Source organism: Triticum aestivum, chromosome 2A, assembly GCF_018294505.1.
Source record: "Triticum aestivum cultivar Chinese Spring chromosome 2A, IWGSC CS RefSeq v2.1, whole genome shotgun sequence".
NCBI classification, from domain to species: domain Eukaryota; kingdom Viridiplantae; phylum Streptophyta; class Magnoliopsida; order Poales; family Poaceae; genus Triticum; species Triticum aestivum.
In genome coordinates, this window is record NC_057797.1 from 707,052,222 (window position 1) to 707,071,321 (window position 19,100).

The 19,100-nt window shown below is 43.3% G+C and overlaps 2 protein-coding genes across 2 annotated transcripts; both read left to right on the top strand.

The window, feature by feature from the left end:
* Positions 1 to 5,248: 5,248 nt before the first annotated feature.
* On the top strand, positions 5,249 to 6,744 carry LOC123186068 (FCS-Like Zinc finger 2-like). The gene has a single exon (XM_044597860.1). It carries the CDS (start codon positions 6,122 to 6,124, stop codon positions 6,410 to 6,412), a length of 291 nt encoding a protein of 96 aa, XP_044453795.1. The 5' UTR covers positions 5,249 to 6,121; the 3' UTR covers positions 6,413 to 6,744.
* An 8,089-nt stretch (positions 6,745 to 14,833) lies between these two features.
* LOC123186069 (FCS-Like Zinc finger 2) lies at positions 14,834 to 15,611 on the top strand. The gene has a single exon (XM_044597861.1). It carries the CDS (start codon positions 14,945 to 14,947, stop codon positions 15,233 to 15,235), a length of 291 nt encoding a protein of 96 aa, XP_044453796.1. The 5' UTR covers positions 14,834 to 14,944; the 3' UTR covers positions 15,236 to 15,611.
* The last annotated feature ends 3,489 nt before the right edge of the window (positions 15,612 to 19,100 follow it).

Consider the following 19,100-nt stretch of genomic DNA (forward strand, 5'->3'; position numbering starts at 1 on the left):
AATATCAAGAAGGTCAAATTAAAATAAACCCGAGCAATTCAAAAAGTTTAGACAAACTGATTTTTTCCTTCTTTTAGAAATAAGACATAGAAGTTCAACTTTAAGTAATTGAGCGGTTCGATATTTATTACATAACCAGGACTTTTCCCCTTACTAATGAATAACACCAAGATGTCCAAAATTAAAAAATATGAAGTTGTTTGATGTTTATAAAAACTTAGATTTTCCCCAATGCTAAAGATTAAAACCAAGAAGTTCAATTTCAAAAAATGGAGTAGTTCAATGTATTTTAAAAACTCATTTTTTCATGTTACTCGAGAATAAAAGTAAGAAATTCAATTGGAAAAAGCGGACCATTTTGATATTTATTTGAAAAACTAGATTTTTCTAGTTACTAAAGAATAAAACCAATAAGTTTAATTTCAAACCAACAAAGAAGTTTGATGTTTCAAAAAAACCCTATAATTTCCACATTTCTAAAAATACAAAAATAAAGTTCAAATAAAAAAAGGTAGAGTGGTTCAATATCTATACAAAACTCAGATATTTTCACGTAAACGAGAGAACTTTAGTTTGATAACTGCCAAAAGTTCACGTACTACGCGGTGTGCATGAAATTTTTGTATGAAAGAATTTTCAATTTATGAAAAAAACGAATGAAAAAGCAAAGGCCGAAAGTTTTGTTGCTAGAAGTTCAACTGCTCGGCGTGAGACAGTTCAAAAATTCTCGTGAGAGAGGTTGAACAAAAATACGTGACAGAAGTTAAAGGTGAAAACAGCAGTAAGTTCAACAAAAGGCTTAAAAGGTTTATTGAAAAAAGTTCAAGGGCTCTGTCCAAGGAAGTTCAAAAATTCTTGCGAGAGAGGTTCACCTTGTATTTCGATGTTCAATTTATTTGTATAAAAATCAAATATAATTATTTACTCAAAATATAAAAAGGTGAAGTTCAAATTGAAATAACAGAGAAGTTCGGAGTTTATTAAAACCTAGGATTTACCTATTCAAAAAATAAAAAACACAACACCATCTTTTGCACTTTTAAAAACAACTCATAAACGAAAAAAATGGTTGAGAAGTTCAAGTGCTCAACGAGGAAAAGTTCAAAAAATTCTTGTGAGAGAGGTTCACCGTGTATTTAGATGTCCAAAATACATAAAAAAAATATGTTGTTTTTTGTGTTTTAAAATAATTCTCTCAAACTAGAGAGAGGTTCAAAGTGATAAACAATCGGAAGTTCATGTACTACATGGTGTGTATTTCATATAAAGAAAAATACAAATAAAGTTAAACAGGGTGAAGTTAAACTACTTCACACAGTGAAAAAAACAACAAAACAGAGTGAGGTTCAAAAAGACATGCCCGCGAAGTTCAACTACTTCACGCAGTGCATTTCCATTCGCGATGAAGGAAGAAATCATGATCTTGTCATTTTCTAATTTACTTCAAAACAACAGGAATATCATTTGTGTAAGTTCAAGTCCCCGGTCGGAGGAAGTTAAAAAAATTATTGTGAGAAGGGTTTGTACAAAAGGAAAATCATTTGTGTAACACTAACAAATGGATGAGGTAAATTACAAACGAAAATACGTCACAGAAGTTCAACGTGAAAACAGCAGGAAGTTCAACTACTACACTGAATGAATTTCACATGAAAATCTTTTAAAACTGTCGCGAGTATGAAAAAATGATCAACACGAGAAACTTGCATGTTTACAACAGCTTTCCATCGGTATATCACCTGCTCAATTCCGGTGAATGGATGGAGAGCTACTTGCAGTGGATGGAGATCTACGAGCAAGAAAAGAACGTGAAAAAACAGAGTGAAGTTCAGGCACACGCGCCGAGAAGTTCAGGTTCTTCACGCAGTGCATTTTCGAAGAATCTGTTTCGCGATAAAGGCAGAACACATGATCCCGCCGTTTACGAAATTACTTGAAAACGGCCAGGATTCGGAGAAAACCATCAACATCAAAAAGTTTCGCATTTTCCGTAGCTTTTCAGCGGTATATTATTTGCCCAATTCCGATAAAGTTTGTAGAAATTACGGCAAAAATACATTTTTAACCATTTTCAAAACTGACATAAAACCGTAATGAATTAGGAGAAACAATATATACAAAACAGTTTCACATTTCTTCAAGCTTTCCAATGCCATATCATTTGCTGCATTTGGACGTACGGTTCAAAAATTAGCTTGAAAATACGAACTCGGTGAAACTTGTACCGTTTTTTAAATTACTTTTAAACCCTTCAAAATTAGAAAAAACTTTTAAGATAAAAAAGTAGAGCATTTTCATAAGCTTTCCAACGCCATATTATTTGCCTCAATTGGATTAGCCATTTAGAAATGGCGTCAAAAATACGAACTCGGGTGTTCGGTTTGTGAAATTTTATGATTTTCTGAATTACTCTTTAACCGTAGGGAATTAGAGAAAACTTTCAACATGTGGAAGGAGTGATTTTGCAGCAGCTTTCTAACGCCATATTATTTGCCTCATTCCGATAAACGATTTAAAAATGTGATCGAAAATATGATTCACGTTTTTTGTGTGAAGAAAAAACGGTTTTCAAAACTGCTCTTAAACCGCTTACATTTTGCCAAAAATTTAACTTGGATCATGATACTGATGTCCATAGCTATCCAACGGTATATCGCAAGCCCTATTTGGACACCTTTTAGCTGAAGTTCAACTTAGTACTCGGGGAAGGTCAGGCGCGTTACTCGGGAAGTTCATGTTGTGATCAGAATATTATTCTGATCCCGTGATCAGAATAGTGCTCATGTGTGTGTGTGTGTGTGTGTATATATATATATATATATGCATAACGTGTACAATACGTAGTATTGTAAAATACCAGCAAACAAAAAAGAATTAAATGGAAAACACAAAATTAATGGGAAATAAAAAATAAAACCAAAACGACCCCAAACATTTAGTGTCGGTTGGTGTTACCAACCGGTACTAATGTCCTACACGCACCCGGGCCTGGCTCGTGCCACGTGATGGCACTTTAGCGCCGGTTCGTGATGAACCGGTACCAAAGGGGGGGACCTTTAGTCCCCACTCTTTAGTATCGGTTCTGGAACCGGCACTAAAGGCCCTTACGAACTGGCGCTAAAGCCCAGTTCTGCACTAGTGTACCAACGTGGTCCTTTGTATGTTCCGCTAATGTTTGTTGTGTACATTCTAGTGCTGCTAAGGTCAAGTGTGTGATCATTGTACTTTTTTATCCTGTTGATGACATGGAGTACACCTCTGTACTTTCCCTTGCCATAACGGAAAAAAGGGATGTCTAGCCTACTAGGACAATATCATGTGCTATCATGCTACCATTTTTCCAAAAACACATTTAAATGTTTCAAAAAATTCGAAAAAAGCGTGAGTGTTCACAAGCAATGGATCTATAAATTGTAAAAATATTCAAATCAAAATTCAAAAGACAAGGAGAAACAACAAAAATAAATTCAACATGAATAGTGTCACAAAAAGGCAAAAGGCAAAATGACATCATTCAGTTGTGTGTGTTTTAACCGTTAGATCTCACATCCACAGTTGAACTCGGCCTGCAGCACATGAGCTTTGTAGCTCCCGTAGCACCTGATATTCTCCCTAGCTTCCTTAGTGTCCCTTCATATTTGTAAATTTGTATATTTTAAACTTTGTCACAACAATACAACTTCTTGGTAACAAACTAAGATTTTGTTTGTTATGGTTGAATTTTACTATGCTCATGCTCCAAAGGAAGGCACTCTCACTCTATCCTTCTTGGTTTGAGTAAATTGCTCAAACCACCGTATTTGTGGCTAGGCTAATGGTTGCCACTGTTTTTGTCAAAAATCTCAATAAACCACCACTTCCGTGGCAAGTGAGTAACAAATCACACTAATTCGGAACTGAGTTGCGTCTAACAGCAGAACTGACCTGTTAGCCCCACATGTCAGGCTGGTCTGGAATGCCTACATGGACAATATGCTAAGGTGGAAGATGGCCCCACTAGTTATCCCCTCATCTCTTTTCATGTTTTTTCTTCTTTTTCCACAGTCATGATAGTCACTTATGTCGTGCCTCCTCCGTCGACCTTCAATGTCCGCCGCCCGTGCGGTGGAGCACACGCTCGGCCAAGCTCCTGCCGCTTCCCCTGTTGGCCGAGCGGCAGCCACGACGGTTCCTATGCTGCCCTATCCGCCCTTCCCAAGCTTGCAACTATGGATGTGCCCATGCTCCCGAAGGATGTAGGGAAGGCTGGTTGGAGGCTCGATGGTCACGGCGGCTGGAGGCGACGGCATTGCTGCCGCAGGTCGACACGACGATGGGCTGGACGAGCGGGGGCTCCATAGCATCGGGCGGCCCGACTAGGAGCAAGTGGCGGCGGCGTTGCAAGGTGGGTTTGCCAGCGGGCACAGGGCGATGGCGCTGCAAGGCGGACTTTCCGGCGGCACGGGATTATGGCACTGGAAGATGGGATTGCGGGGGGTCAGGCGAGCCGCGGCGCGACGATGGGTGAGAAAGGAGCTGAGAGGTGGGCTCCCGTCCACCTCAGCGCACAGTCCGTGTGTACCTACCATATCACCCTGACGTGTTGGCCATATTATTCAGTCCCCCTGTTTTAGACGCGGCTCGGTTCGGAATTAGTGTGATTTGTTTACTCACTTGCCGCATAAGTGGTGATCTTTTATGATTTTTGACACAAATAATGGCAATCCGTTACCCTTGGTTTTGAGCAATGTAATCTCCTAGTTTCATCTACAGAGATTAGTAACGGTTCGCATCAACTATACGTGGCCAACCGCTTGGAGTGGGTTGTTACCTGTCTCAAAAACAATTCAACGACTTAAGTACTTTGCCAAATTTAAGTACGATGCTAAGCAATTATCGAAGAGAAGAAAACGAAGCAAGATTTAGTGTTTGTGAAGTGAGTAAGCAAAACGCTAGATCCGAGAAAAATATCACACATTCCCACGTCATTGGCAGAGCACACATCCGTAATCTGTTTGTTTCGCTTTTTTTCTGTACGTCTCTCACACGACTCATGGCTGAGTCAGACGAATGAGGAGATGATTCATCATGGCTTTGCCGCGTTGGTTGGTGTGGAGTGTCGACATACGAGATACGACCAATGATGTGCGCCGTCACCGCTTTGTAGCCCGTGACTCGGCGAGTACGGCCTCTTTTTGGTTGTTGGAAGCAAGGCCAATACTCCACACTCTGTAGCCAAGGTTTGTTGTGGTCGGCAGTCGCCCGCGAGTGCTTCCAAGAGATACTCTCAAGTTTCACTCCCCAGCTGAAGGTAGATGTCGACCTCCTCCCGATGTTTGCACACCCCGATGATTACGTCCGATGCGTCAGTGTTATACTCGGTAAAAGGTGTGCCCCAGGAGGAGACCTGCCTGCCTCGACGCCAAGAAAGACCGGTGTACTACGAGGTGAGTGCCAATGGAATCTTTGAGTTGATCCCTTCAACGCTCAACGGCAACACCAGCTGCAAGCCTGGTATGATCCCCGAGCTAGCTAAACAAACCTGGCTGGCAACCTACTTGGCTAGTTAAACAGCTGAATAATCTCGTATTTTTTTTTATCTAGCTGCATCCTTGAGCTTGAAGTTTTAAAGGCTGCAAATGGCTGCACGCGCAAACAAGATCAAGATTGCCCTCCCGTACGGCACTTAATTGCTGCTCTGTATTTTCTTTTCTTCATCTTGTGTCTGAGAAAAATATCACGTAGGCTAACCATGTGGGGTACCTGTCTCGTATGTTGGCAAAAGGCCTGGCGCGCTAACAATCAGCACTAAGCATTAGCGCTATTTTAAGCAAAGCTCTGCCTAATCTTATACTCACACAAGTACAGCCGGAATATATTTCAAGTATTTTTGAGAGTTTTCAAATACGGCTACATTTCTGGCCTTCAACAAATATCACAACTTACATTATTCAGGACCTGGTCAACCTCGCCCGGACATAGCACGATCGCCGTCGGTTTCCTGAGACCTCCACTCCTTTCTTCACACAACTCGCTCGCTCTCCTCGCAGCACCAAAAGCAGCAACCAAGCTCACCACCAAAATCTCTGCTCAGCATTTTGCTCGAAAGCCACCTACACACACACACACATACCAATATACCATGGTGCCATCAGTGGCCTGCTCCTTCTTCTTCGACGACGAGCTGCTCGGCGAGCCCGGCATGCCGCCGATGGACGCGTGCGCGCTCTGCACCAAGCCGCTGTCGCGCGACCACGACGTCTTCATGTACAGAGGGGACACGCCCTACTGCAGCGAGGAGTGCCGCCACGAGCAGATGCACCTCGACACCGTCTGCGCCAAGCAGGCCGCGCGGAGGCAGCAGCGGTTCTCGGCGGAGACGGAGTCCCACCGTGGGCAGCGGCAGTCCAGGAAGGTGTCCGTCGCAAGCTAACCGGCTGGCCGTTGAAAGTTTTGCTTGGATCGACAAGATCTAAGGCCTTCTTTGGTTTGGAGGAATTTTATAGGATTTTCATATAATAGGATTTTTATAGGAAAAATTCCTTCAGAGCTCTTTGGTTTGTAGGAATGAAATCCTATTCCTACGAAGGAATTCTTTCTATCCTTCACATTTCATAGGAAAATAAAAATTAGCCTAGACTCAATGAAAAAAATCCTATGGTGTGAATCAAAGGACATCTCCTTTTCTATTTCTATGCATAAGATTTGAGATGCATGTCATCTCGTTTCCTATGACTTTTCTATTCCTATGATTTTTCAATCCTATGAACCAAAGGAGGCCTAAATTCAGAAGAATACAACACCTGTTCCTTCAAAAAAGAATACAGCGTCTGTATTCGGAAGAATCGTCGTCGTCTCCGTCTCTCGGCCGGTGCTGTAGCCTGGTCCGGTGGAGGCACCAGAGGCGACTTGGCGCCGCCTATCGGAGGCAAGGTAGCGCAGCAGCATCAGGCGGCATGAAGCATGTGTCCATGGCAAGCTAATTAGGCTGCCCAGATGGGAGGAAATTGTATACTTTGTTCTCGGTCGAAAACAGAAAAGTAATCGCCATGGATCTGATGAGAGCAATCAAACACGATTAACATTTTTGTTTTGACTTCTACTCCCTCGCTTGTTTAGTTTGCCTTTAATGATTGGATCTGTTTGGTTTTAGGTACCACATCCAGATGCAACAGCAGTGTCATTCTAAATACTCCTTCCGTCTAGATGTGTAAGTCATATTACGAAAATCAAATAGTCCCAAAATACTTAGACATGGTGCATTGACTTCTACATTGTTTTTTGTTTCTTGACACATCAACCAATAAGAGATGAGGGGTGTGTATGCTTTTAATGGCTTGAGATTACCAAACACGACATGCAGTGGTTAGTTCATTGCATGCAATGTTATTAATTAGCAAATAAACATTAAAATCTCTCGTTTTCCCCTCCTCCTTGGTCACGATGCACAACTTAAGATGACTTACTCACCTATAAATTATCTTGCCCCTAAATTTTGTTATGCTTTTCAGATTTATAGCATCTCTAATGTTTCTACTGATATGCCAATACGATTTGAGGCGACATTTTATCCGTATGATTTTACGATACTTTGCTAAATCACAATCTTTTGAGATTTTCTACTCCCTTTGTTCACAAATATAAGTTGTTCTAATTTTGTTTGAATCGAATATATACAGCACGCTTTAATTTGTTTGTTCACTCAGTTCGGTCTATATATGTACGAATATCCAATTCCGAGCTCGGGCTCATCTGCACCCGCTCAAGAAACACTTCATAAAAATTTTCCAAAAAAAATCAATTTTTTTGTGCAAGGTAGATAATTTGGTGCGTGAGGTGCGCTCCAAATTTCACAGCATTTGGACATTTGAGTAGCTCCCGGCAAAAAAAAACAAATTGAGTCAGAACAATATATGAACAGTACACTATTTTACAGACTCTAAATTTGTCTTTTTTGCCGAGAGCTACTCAGATGTCCAAATGATTTGAAATTTGGACCAGACATCACGCATCAAATTATCTACCATGCCAAAACAAAATTGAAATTTTTTGAATTTTTTTAATATTTTTTTTATTGAGCGCAGGTGCAGATGATCCTGAGAGCCAAAACGCCTCACTCGTTTATAGAGTAAAATATTCAAAACCTCTTATATTTATGAACGGAGGGAGTAATTATGTGCAAGTGAATTGGCCTTTGGAGTCTCTGCCTTCAGCTTCCCACATGGTGAACCTTAAGTTTTACTATATCTTGAGGATATTTCCCAAAAATTTATACCATTGTGATAATTTTCTTTTCTTTTGAAATATATGTCAAGCTTACCCAATTTGGGTGCAATAATTCATCACAATATCGATTTTCAGAATGAGAATGATCTTGTCATTCCTAGGCTACACGTCAAACATTTTCACAATGATTTGTCATTCTTTATGGGTTGACAATGCCTAGAACTGCTTCACATAGGCTCTTGCTTCTCCCTCCGACCTTTGTTGTTGGTGCCCCTCTTCTCCACCCAACAGTGTGGATGTCTGGGTGGTTTTAGCTCAAGTTTACAAAAATTAACCAAATTTTGTTAAGTTTTTAGATTTGATTTTTTTTCTCATAAACTAGACCAATTGCCTTTCTCCAATGGAAATTACAAAAATGGTTGCCCACTAACGAGGTTCCTAAAAAATAGATTTGAGCCGGTGAAGTCTAACCTTGATCTACTTGCAGTTGAATTAGTGCACTTTGAGGCAGAATAAGTCAAAGGAAATGACGAAGCCTGTCATCGCCAAATCAACTTAACCATACATTGGTTTCGTTGTAATATCGACTCAGTGGAGAAGGAAGGCAAAGTTTGGGGTTACACACTGGCCACATGAGCAAAGTTTTCGATGCTTAAAAAACAATGAACATCCAATATGGCACACTTAGGTTGCCATGTTCAGATTTACCACTGGCGTACAGTTATGACGTAGGCATGAGGTCGCCCAAGCTTTCCCAATTAGAGATTTTTGTGGTCCATTCTCTCGACATTTCATCTGTGAATTGTGGACATGTTGACATATGCTATTTTCTTCAAAGACGACTCTTGGTGTTTGGACTGCCTGCTTGGTGTTTGCATGATTTCGGTTTGCATTGCATGCACTTACATCATATTTGTTGTGTCAGCATTATTTTTACTATGAGTTCTAGGGAGAACAAATCCACGACCTTGCAACTTTATTTAATATACATGGAACGGTACATAGTATACAACCTCTAATGAGGAGAAATGAAAAGGAGCGAAGATTACAGTACAACTTACCATTTAGAGGTAAGTTGTACAATTAAGCCTAGGCGGAGAACCTACGGTACAACTAACCATAATATACAACCTCTGATGAAGAGAACTCTCATGTGGTGCAATGGCAGGCACACATTGTTGTGAACCTACCCACCCGGGTTCTAGGACTCGCTTCTATCTAACAACGTAAAGTTCAAGGAGGGAGCTTCCCCCTTTGACCACATTTACCATTTAAGGTGGGAGGTAAGATACCCATTACAACAAATCGTCCCTGGACCTAGGCTTAATTACACGCGCCAGCAACGTTGTGTGATGCACAAATCGTCCCTGAACCTAGAGCCCGAGACACACATCACACATGTAGTTCCGTCAGCATCATTCCAACCATTGGGTCAACAGTTGCTCGATGCGGATCATCATTGTTCTTTTCTTTTCTTGTCTAAGCATACCATCGGCTATGTATAACTTTTTTTACCGGTTCGAGGACTCACCCGGGTTTGAGGACTCACTTCTACCTAACAACGTAAAGTTCAAGGAGGGAGCTTCCCCTTTGAGCACACTTACCATTTAAGGTGAGAGCTAAGAAACCCATTTCAACAAATCGTCCCTGAACCTATGCTCAATTATACACGCCAACAGGGTTGTGTGATGCACAAATCGTCCTTGAACCTAGAGTTAAAACAACACATCACACAGGTAGTTCCATCAGCACCATTACAACGTTGGGTCAACTGTTGCTCGATGTGGATCGTCATTGCTCTTTTATTTTCTCGTCTAAGAAGACCATCGACCATGTGTAACTTTTATTTTTTTTACAGGTGTGGTCCTTTGCATCTTCCGTTAATGTTTGTTGTTTACATTCTAGTGCTGCAGAAACTGGTGTTGTGTCTTTTTGAACAATTGTCGGCACTAAAAATAAATTTTCACAAGAGCGAATTGTTTTTCTTTGGGAGGGCCAAAGAGGAACAAGATGCATATCGACAATTGTTTGGATGTGAATTGGGATCTCTGCCTTTCAGTTACCTGGGCATTGGTGTCTGCTAGAACTACGTCGGTATTTCCCCAAAGAGAAAGGGATGATGCAGCACAACGACGGTAGTTTTTTCACTCAGTGATGAGATCAAGGTTATCGAACCAGTAGGAGAACCAAGCAATACTACGTAAACAGCACCTGCACACAAATAACAAATACTCGCAACCCGGCGTATTAAAGGAGTTATCAATCCCTTTCGGGTAGTGGTGCCACAAATTGACAAACAAACATGAGAGAGTTGTAAATATTTATAGATCGAATGTCAAATAAAATAAATTGCAGTAAGGTATTTATAAATCGAACGTCAAATAAAATAAATACGTAAACAACACATGCATACAAATAACTACGGACCCGAAGGTCTACAAAGAACTACTCACGCATCATCGGAGAGGCACCAATGAAAGTGGTGAACCCCTCTGTGATGGTATCTAGATTGGATCTGGTGGTTCTGGACTCTGCGGCGGCTGGAATTGATTTTCGTCGACTCCCCTAGGGTTTCTGGAATATTGAGGTATTTATAGAGCAAAGAGGCGGTCCGGGGGGCACTCGAGGTGGGCACAACCCACCAGGTCGCGCCTGGGCCTCCAGGTGCCCTGGTGGATTGTGCTCCCATCATAGCACCCCCAGACGCTTCTCCGGACCATTGGATATCTTCTGGTAAAAAAGACACACAAAAAGTTTCATTGCGTTTGGACTTCGTTTGATATTGATTACGTTCAATGTAAAAATACATGCAAAAAACAGCAACTGACACTTGGCACTATGTCAATAGGTTAGTGCCAAAAAATGGTATAAAATAACTATAAAATAATTATAAAACATTCAATAATGACAATATAACAGCACAGAACAATCAAAAATTATAGATACGTTGGAGACATATCAGGCATCCGATTCATTATCGTAAACTTACTAATAAAGAGTGAAAATGCATCGAAGATTGATTTGAAAAAAAACTAAGCTGCCGGAAGGGCAAGCTAATGTCTTATGGAGGTCATTTGGTGCTCATTAATTCAGTTCTAACTAGTATGTTGATGTTCCCGTTATCATTCTTTGAAGTACCTTAAGGGGTACGGAATAGACTTGATTTTTATCGATCTCGATTTTTTTGGCAGTCAGATGATGTTAAGACAAAATGTCGACTGGCAATATGGGATATCATTTGCTGACCCGAGGACCAGGGGGATCTCGAAATTGAGAACCTAGAGATTAAAAATAAATGCCTAATGAGTAATTGGCTATATAGGTTATCAGTAAAGACTGATGGTATGTGGGCACCGATATTACCAAGCAAATATTTACAATCTAAATATCTGGCCCAAGTTACCGCAAGACCTAACGATTCGCCATCCTGGAAGGGACTTATGAGAACGAAAGATATGTTCTTTCATAGGGCCAAATTCTTTGTAGGCAATGGGATGACAGCAAGATTTTGGGAGGATACGTGGTTAAGGGAGACGCCTCTAGCCCTACAGTACCCCATCTTATATAATAGTATTGTACAACGTAAGAAGGATTACGTGGCTACTGTACTACATGAGGTACCCTTAAATATACAGTTTAGGAGATCTTTAGTTGGGGAGCGCTGAAACTCCTAGCTACACTTGGTGCATAGGTTGATGAAGATTCAACTATCTGACCAACCTGATTTCTTTCATTGGAAATTAACCAGAAGCGGTGTGTTTACGGTCAAATCTATGTATATGAATCTAATTAATTTTGGTCCAATCCAAGATCGGTACATATTTGAAAAATTAAGGTTCTCTTGTGTATCAAAATTTTCATGTGTTTTGTCCAAGAGCAAGTGATTCTCACCAAAAATAATTTACTAAAGCGATGTTGAGTAAATAGTGCATGATGACAGATTGGCTGAACACACATATCTGTAATCTGTCTGTTTCACTTTTTCTGTACGTCCCTCTCACGACTCATCGCTGAGTCAGACGCATCAAGTGATGATTCATTATGCCTTGACGCGTTGGTTGGTGAGTGTCGGCATACAACCAACGATGTGCCCTGTTACCGCTTTGCAGCCCGTGACTTGGCGAGTATGCAGCAACAACTATCGTGCACGGCCACCTTTTTGTTCCTGAAGTCGACCGCGAGTACTTCTAAGAGGGAGATCGCCGTGCGTGCCATTATTACGTAGTCAGATAACTACTCCCAAGTTTCACTCTTGTCCCAGCGAAGATGTCGACCTTCCCCGACGTTCGCGTACTCCAATGATTGCGTCCTATGCATCAGTGTCACTGCTCGCGGAAGCCGTAAAAACAAGTTGCACGCAGATCTCGAGAAAAGCTGCGCCCCAGTACGAGGCCTGCCTGCCTCGCCGGCAAGAAAGACCGATGGACTGCGAGGTGAGTGCCAATGGAATCTTTGGGTTGATCCCTTCAACGCTCAACGGCAACAGCAGCTGCAAGCCCAACCGCAAAAAAAAAAAAAAAAAAACAGCTCAATAATCTCTTATTTTTCTCTAGCTGCATCCTTCAGCCTCAAGTTTTTAAAAATAATCTCTTATTTTTGTGAAGCCCAACAAGGAGGATGTCTCCTGTTTTGCCTCCATCTTAGACGCCTTTGGTGAGGTCACGGGCCTGGTCACCAGCTGCACCAAAAGCCTCGTCGCCCCAATTCGGTGTGCCGGCCTTGATCTTCCTGACATCCTGCAACTTTCCCCCGCCAAACTCACGACCTTCCCCATGACGTACTTGGGGCTGCCACTCTCGGTCAAGAGGCTCAAGGCTGTACACTTCTTGCCTCTGGAAGACAAAGTTGCGCGCAGGCTTACCCCTTGGATTGGCCACCTCATGGCCGCCCCTGGGAGGGTTGTGCTGGTCAAAGCGGTTCTCACTGCCATTGCTATCTACAACATTACTTCGCTGGTCTTGCCAACCGAGGTGATGAAGCGTATTGATGCCTTGCGACGTGCATTTCTCTGGGTAGGTTGCAACAAAGTCACCGGGGCCAAGTGTAAAATCAATTGGGAGCGAGTCTGTAGCCCCAAAGCTATAGGCGGCCTGGGCATTCTAAATTTGGACAAATTCGCCGATGCTCTCCGCTTGAGGTGGCTTTGGAACGCGTGGGCGGACCCGCCAAAGTCGTGGTTTGGACTGGGCATTCCTTGCACCGAGGCCGACGGGGACCTTTTCGCGGCTGCTACGAAGGTCGTGGTTGGCAATGGGGCCAAGGCTTGCTTCTGGACATCTCCCTGGCTTGATGGCCTAAGGCCGATGGACATTGCCCCGAAATTTTTTGATATCTCAAAAAAGGAAGGTTCCTCTGTGAGGAAGGCACTCACTGATGATTTGTGGATATCACAAATTGACATGACAAATGGCATTACCGTAGGACATATACATGCATTTGTCACCCTTTGGGAGAAGTTGGATGGGATAATCCTGGATCATGACACGCAAGATACGATCACATGGAAGCTTACGGAAAGCGGAACTTACTCCACTTCTTCAGCCTATTCGCTACAGTTCGAGGGACGCACCTCAACACCACTCCTAAAGACCGTTTGGAAAGTCTGGGCAACTCCGAAATGCAAGCTCTTCGCTTGGTTAATCATTCACAACAGAGTATGGACGGCAGACAGGCTACAACGAAGAGGGTGGCCGAACTGCGGCTTGTGTCCTCTTTGCAGCCAAGTTCAGGAGTCTGCAGCGCACCTCCTTTTCCAATGCCGATTTTCGGTTGCGGTTTGGAATGCGGTAAAGGCGAAGATCGGGCCGAGCAATATTGTCACGGCGGACTGGTCGGCTATGCGAAGTGTCAGACTTTGGTGGACCGAGATTGCGCTCGCGCGCTCGCCAAATGGGAAAGGGATGGCCTCCCTACTCATGCTTATCTCTTGGGAACTTTGAAAGGAGAGGAACGCTAGGGTCTTTCAGAACGTCTCCGCGCCCACGACAATTATTGTGGAAAAAATCATGAATAAGGCGACACTGTGGACGCTGGCAGGTGCCAAAGGGCTGGGTGTAATTTTAAATCGCGAGTAGTTGCTTTATCTTCGCCTTTGTTTGGCTGTGGTCCTCGGACCTTGTTGCAACTTTCTCTTAATTAATGAAATGGCAAACATTTTGCCTCATTTTTAAAAAAAAGTTTTAAAGGCTGCACGCGCAAACAAGATCTGCAAGTGCGCGCGCGAGTCCACGGTTCACGGATGCGCCACAGCTCAAGATTTTTTAATTTCTGGTGTCTGAGAAAAATATCAGCACTAATTATCAGGCAGTTGTGTCTATTATTGGCGTGGGCTAACCATGTGGGGCATCTGTCTCGTATGTTGGCAAAAAGCCTGGCGCGCTAATTATCAGCACTAAGCATTAGCGCTGTTTTAAGCAAAGCTGCCTAATCTTATACTCACACGAGTACAGCCGGAATATATTTCAAGTATTTTTGAGAGTTTTCAAATACGGCTACATTTCAGGCCTTCACAAAATATCACAACTTACATTATTCAGGACCTGGTCGACCTCGCGCGGACATAGCACGATCGCCGTCGTTTTCCTCTCGGTAGAGCCCGACCGCGCACCATATATACCTGAGATCTCCACTCCTTTCTTCACACAACTCGCTCGCTCTCCTCGCAGCAACCAAGCTCACCACCAAGATCTCTGCTCAGCATTTTGCTCGAAAGCCACCTACACACACATACCAATATACCATGGCGCCATCACTGGCCTGCTCCTTCTTCTTCGACGACGAGCTGCTCGGCGAGCCCGGCATGCCGGCGATGGACGCGTGCGCGCTCTGCGCCAAGCCGCTGGCGCGCGACAGCGACGTCTTCATGTACAGAGGGGACACGCCCTACTGCAGCGAGGAGTGCCGCCACGAGCAGATGCACCTCGACGCCGTCTGCGCCAAGCAGGCCGCGCGGAGGCAGCAGCGGTTCTCGGCGGAGACGGAGTCCCACCGTGGGCAGCGGCAGTCCAGGAAGGTGTCGGTCGCAAGCTAACCGGCTGGCCGCTGAAAGTTTTGTTTGGATCAAGAAGATCTGAATTCTGAAGAATACAACATATGTAGTATTCTGAAGAACCATCCATATCTCTTTCTCTTGGGAGGCGTCTGATGTCTCCGCCTCTCCGGCCGGTGCTCTAGCATGGACCGGTCGAGGTAGCAGATGCACCTCTGGCGCCGCATCAGGTCGTAGGTGACCGTAGCTTCCCATATGTGTCCATGGCATGCTAATTAAGCTACCCGGATGGGAGGAAATCTGTACTTGTTCTCGGTCTGTCTATGCTGTGCCGATGAATTTGATTTGATTCGAAACGAAATGGCCAAGGATCTCAAGAAAGCAATCAAACATGATGCAGGTTTTGTTTTAACTTCTACTGTATTTGGGTCGCTCTTCTGCGCCTCCTCTCTTGTTTTGTTTCCCTTAATGATTGGATCCTGTTTGGTTTTGGTAATGCTAGGGACACTGTTCAAAGCACTGTCACTGTAAAAACATCATGGCAATCGACCTACACATTATTGTGCTCCTAAATTTTGTTATGCTTTTCGGATTTATAGCGTCTCTATTGTTTCTAGTGACATGCCAATATGATTTTACCTGGGATTTTATCCATAAGATTTTTTTTTTGCTAAATCTGAATCTTTTGAGATTTTGTGATTATGTGTGAATAAATTGGCCTGTTTGGTGCCTCTGCCTTGAGCTTCCCACATATGGGTGAACCTTACAATATTACTATATCTCAAGAAAATTTCCGCAAAATTTATACCATAGTGATATTTTTTTTCTTTTGAAAATATATGTCAAACTTACCTAATTTCGGTGCAATAATTCATCATAAAATATTTAAGGATGAGAACGATATTGTCATGCCTAAGCTACACCGTTAAAAGATTTTCACGGTGATTTGTCTTTCTTGATGGGTCGAAAAGGCCAAGAACCGCTTCACATCGGCTCTTGCTTCTCCCTCCGACATGTGTTGTCAACACATCTACAACGGCGAGTAGCTAATTCAGTGCCATAAACTTCTGTGGACATGTCCGTGGATCGTGACTGGCCATTCCAAATTTTACCGTCTTTATAACCGTCTTCCTCATATCCGAATTAATCTATGCAATAAATGAACATAATTCATATACTAGCAAACAAATAGTCATCAGACAACCAAAAGATCAAAGTTCATCGCCAAACAATGCTAACTAAAAATTAAAAAAACTAGAATGAATGGACAGGCGGAGAAGGGCAGACGAAATCATCATTTCCTCACCGGCCCCTTTGCCCCGCGGTCGCCAGTGCGGTTGTACCCCTCAGTGTAGGCCTCAGCGGAGCTGGAGCAATCATGAGCTCCGAGTAGTCAAAGGAGGAGATGTAGCTGGTCCTACCCCTTCGCCTTGGCCACCGCCTTCGCCATAGCTTCACGCTCCGACTGCTTGATGGCGAGCCAGAGCACTTTGGCAGTTTTTGCAGTGGAGCCATCGTGTGTCCGTCTCCGCCGTCGTGAGGGAGCGCCAGAGGACCGTCGCGATGATCTGGTCCTCTGGATCCACGGGGGTGCACAATTGCTCGACGTATTACCAACGCCTCCCCCGCCACTGCCCTCTTCCTTACTCGTTGCCGCTCGCGCCGTGCGGAGTGCACTTCGGATTCTGGCGTCCTCGTACGCGCCAGCGAGGGTACGAGGACCCAACAGTTGCCGAGGACGCCCTCCGGAGCTGGTAGAGCGGGTGGAGAGGGGCGCATGGCGGCCTACCTAGAGGGGTACAAAGCGCCCGGAGCTGCGTGAAGGACGGGAAGGGCAGTACGACGGGGACGGGCAGAACCCGAGCTAGCGCTACCTACTTGGTCCAGCCGCGATCGGAGCAACACGATGTGAAGGGCGATCTCCTCCATGTCATCCGGCTCCGCGTCGCGCAGTAGCGACTCTGAGTCGTCGTCACTATTGGATCCACCATCATACGTGGCGTTGTTGCCGTTGCTTGCAAAATATTGAAAGCAGAGGGGACTTGGAGGTGAGAAGACTGGGAGAGAGTGAAGTGGAGTTTGTTGACTTTCACCCGAAGTGAGGGTTATATGTGGGGTCGGTTGGTCTAGTGTGGGCCGGTCTGATGTGGTAGACGTGTCCGAGCGCGTCTGGGCTTCTCCATACCCACTCTATGGGCTAGGGTTGAGGAGCTGATTCACACGGGATTCCAGGTGCCCATGCTACTCGGGTCAGAGTGTAAGCTAGTGATGCTTTTGAATACTGAACTTTAACCATATAGGATGCGACACTCAAACTTCACCTAGCACCACAACACCCTAAAAAAACACTAGTTGCTTAAATTTAAAATAAAACAATTTTTTCTTGCATCGGATAGAGGCATCATTCGAGGAGTCAGATCTACTTACTTTATTCTTCTTTCCTCGAGTGAGGTCCCTTAAAAGTCCTTAATAAATCTTTGAATTCATCCTTATTCGAAGACTCTTATTTCAAAGAGATGCCATACTCCCAGGAAAAAAGCCTGAACGACCTTCAGCAAAAGGGTACTTGTATGCAAAACGGCAAGGGAATTGATACAGGGAAAGCTTTCTTCATATTATAAGATGTGATTTGGCCGAATCATTCATGTTATGTTTTTCTACATCCTTGGGCCGTGTGTTATCTACAGGATGTTATATGATGAGGTAGAATGTAATGGAAATAGAAACAAGGATAGCGAAAGTGTTACCTACTCCTTAATACTCCTAAGGGTCAAAGCAAGCCTTTTAATTCACTTCTTTATTCTTATATTAAAACTCTTACATTAAAGAATTAATAAAAATCTCCCCAAGTAGGATTTGAATCTACGACCAGTCAGTTAACGGCTGATCGATAAATGTGATACGAGCCTATGTGTTTCACGGGCAGCCGACCAATAGGGGAAGATTGTGAATCTGTGGAACCGACCACTTTAAGAACATGATTGTCTTCTCTCACTCAGTTATTAGTTAGCAAAGATGACCAATTCCTTTAAGCCCTAAAAACGACAATGGCATCGTACTTTTAGGAATATTTTGTTTGATTATGCTTACTACTAGGTTGGATCAGATGTTAGGAGTCCGTTGATGAAAAGGGGCTGGGGAGAACAAGAGAAAAAAATAATATCTTGTTTTGGATTTTAATTAAAATCCCCTTTATGAGTGTTTTAGGTGGAAATATTTAAAATAATCCATATTTTGCCCCTTTTTCATGGAAAAAGCAAATATGAATTTCTCCATTAATTTAATCCTAGTTCGAGACTAACGGGGCTCAAACCTGTAACTTTGGTCTTGAGAGGGCGGTGCTCTGACGAATTGAACTAAAATCTAATATTTTAATAATATTGCCGTGATCTGTCATTGATCTCACCTGAGTCGTCCCATCTATCCTCCTAAGGAGAACTTTGTTTGGTTTGTTGCATTGCCAGAACCATTGTTCCATATTTGAAGCGGGTTGGCCTCCAGAGCGTGAAAGAGGTTCAAAAACCCGTTATATTTTTATAAGGGCTAAATCACTTGTTTTTTGGCTTTTTGACCCCATATTGTTGACAATTGTTTTAATTCTAATTGTCCGGGTGTTTCAACTTTTCGTCAAAGAGTTATGACCCACCAAGGATCCCATTTGTTTAGAACAAACCAAAGTGCTGCTGAAACGTGAAATCCATGCACCAATAAGTTCCAGTCCATAGTTCAGGACTCCATTTGCAAGGTGCTCGGATAATTTCATTAACTTCGTGAGCAAGATCGTGCCCTTCATTACGAGCTTGTACACAGGCTCGTTCCAAGTTCGAAGTACATTTTTGCGAAAGAAAAACCCGCTTCCTGACATGACTGTTAAGGTTCCATGGAGGTATGGTGACCATCTTTATGG